The sequence below is a fragment of the Humulus lupulus genome, chromosome 3, assembly GCF_963169125.1.
Source record: "Humulus lupulus chromosome 3, drHumLupu1.1, whole genome shotgun sequence".
NCBI lineage: Eukaryota > Viridiplantae > Streptophyta > Magnoliopsida > Rosales > Cannabaceae > Humulus > Humulus lupulus.
The window spans coordinates 158,728,223-158,730,029 of record NC_084795.1 but is presented as its reverse complement, the minus strand read 5'-3'; the positions used below and the strand labels follow the sequence as shown (position 1 = coordinate 158,730,029).

Genomic DNA, 1,807 nt, shown 5'->3' with positions numbered 1-1,807 from the left:
TGCCCTTTCCTACAGCCACACATACTTTGAGAACATGTGTGAATTCTCACAAGCCATGGGCCTTATTTCTTCTCAAAAAAATTTGGGGCGTTTTCTTTTAATATAAATAATCATCCATTAACTCTTTTTAATAAATAAATAATCTCCATTTCAATTCCAAACCCAACAAGAATGTAAGGGAATCGAACCAAACCAACATATACTTAGGCAAATGCAAAAACATTTGTGTCAAGTTGTGAGTAGTGGTAAGAGTTAAAAATAGTAATACAAGATTTACCGTGTAAGAACCAAAATACATCCCCATAGATTCTATTAAAAGAAATAATGTAAAAGAACTTCTCCCCTATAATATTAACAAAGATCTTATCCCCCAATCCTCAACATTGTCTCATCTAATTAGTAATACTAACTTACTAATCCAAAAACATTGAAATCCTTTCTCACAGAGAAAAGAAAAAAAAAACATATTCATAAAATTAGACAAACGAAAAAAGTGAAGTAAAAAAAACTATCTATCACATCACTTTCCATGATTCCAAAGTAGGAAAACTCGGGAATGTGTCGAAATCCAATCCACCGCCGGCACCCAATACTCCGTCACCTCCCATCCCCGGAGAGAAAGTAGAGAGAGGCGGCGCCGAGCTCACCAGCGAGGACATGGACCCCACCACGGGCTGCTGATCAAGGAGAAAAGCTGAGGTGTCAAGCGTCGGAAGGCACCCGCTAGTGATCGGGAACCGGCTGCAGGGTCTCTGTGGCTCCGGTTTCAGGATCGGCGCCGAAGCCGCTGTTGGAAACTGAGCCGAGCCGAATCTGACGCCTGTGACTTGCTGGACCATCTGTCGGAAGTTAGCAGGGTCTGCGGTTATGAAGGTCGTCTGAGACCTTTTCGTGGCTCGGGACTTTCTTTTAGATACCTTGCCGGTTGTGGTGGTAGTCATCGTCGAAGTTGGAGGAACCACCGGGTTGACCCTTTGGCGTTTTGGGGCGAACAACTCAGGATCCGACCCGGAAATACCAGAAACGGTCGGGGTCTGAACTAGGTCGGGCTTGAAAGGGCCGTCCGAAAACGACGTCGGTGAGATCAACGGAGTTTCGGGCTGGTTAGTGGAATTCGAGAGCGATTTTTGAAGGGCTTTGGTTATAGAATCGGCGTCTCGGGTGAAAAGCTCCGAGAACCAACAGTCTCCGCCGACGAAAGTGGGTCTGAACGCCCATGGTTCGATAGTACTAGCCAAATTCTCTGAAGACGCCATTAAAACAACACAGTCACTCCTCTCTTTTCTTCTACTCTTGTCCGATGTAGGTAACGAAAGAAAAGAGCTAAAGAAGTTGAAAATTAAGTTTCGAGTCAAAGCATTTGTAGATGTTTGGGCAACCGATTTGGTGGGTGTGAGGAGTGAGATAAGCTTTGAACAGAGGAAGTGAAGAATTGGGTTGGTGATAATGGAGAACTCAGAGAGCAGAAAACACTATGGAGAAGGAAGGTGGAAATAAATGGAGAAGAAATTTGAAGGCCATAAAGGGTCCTTATATAGGACGGTGGAAATCATAGATAGAGAGAGAGTGTGTGGGACCAAGAGGGGTTTTTGGGACAGAGAGGAAGAAACCGCGTTGTTCAGGAGGAGGAGGAGGAGGAGGACAAGGACGACGAGGAGATAGGGACACGCGTCATTTGATTGTACGGATGATAAGAGGTGAGATTGAAGCTTAGCCAAGCTAGTCCGTATGTAGTATAGTACTAAGACCCAACTAAGTTAACCATGGTTTGGTTTCTTTTTGTTTTTATGATTTTTTTTATTTACTA

General features: G+C 44.0%; 1 protein-coding gene across 1 annotated transcript; it reads right to left on the bottom strand.

Annotated features, from left to right (window-relative positions):
- Positions 1-240: 240 nt before the first annotated feature.
- LOC133823247 (calmodulin-binding protein 25) lies at positions 241-1,544 on the bottom strand. Its single transcript, XM_062255907.1, has one exon. It carries the CDS (start codon positions 1,254-1,256, stop codon positions 516-518), a length of 741 nt encoding a protein of 246 aa, XP_062111891.1. The 5' UTR covers positions 1,257-1,544; the 3' UTR covers positions 241-515.
- Positions 1,545-1,807: the final 263 nt, after the last annotated feature.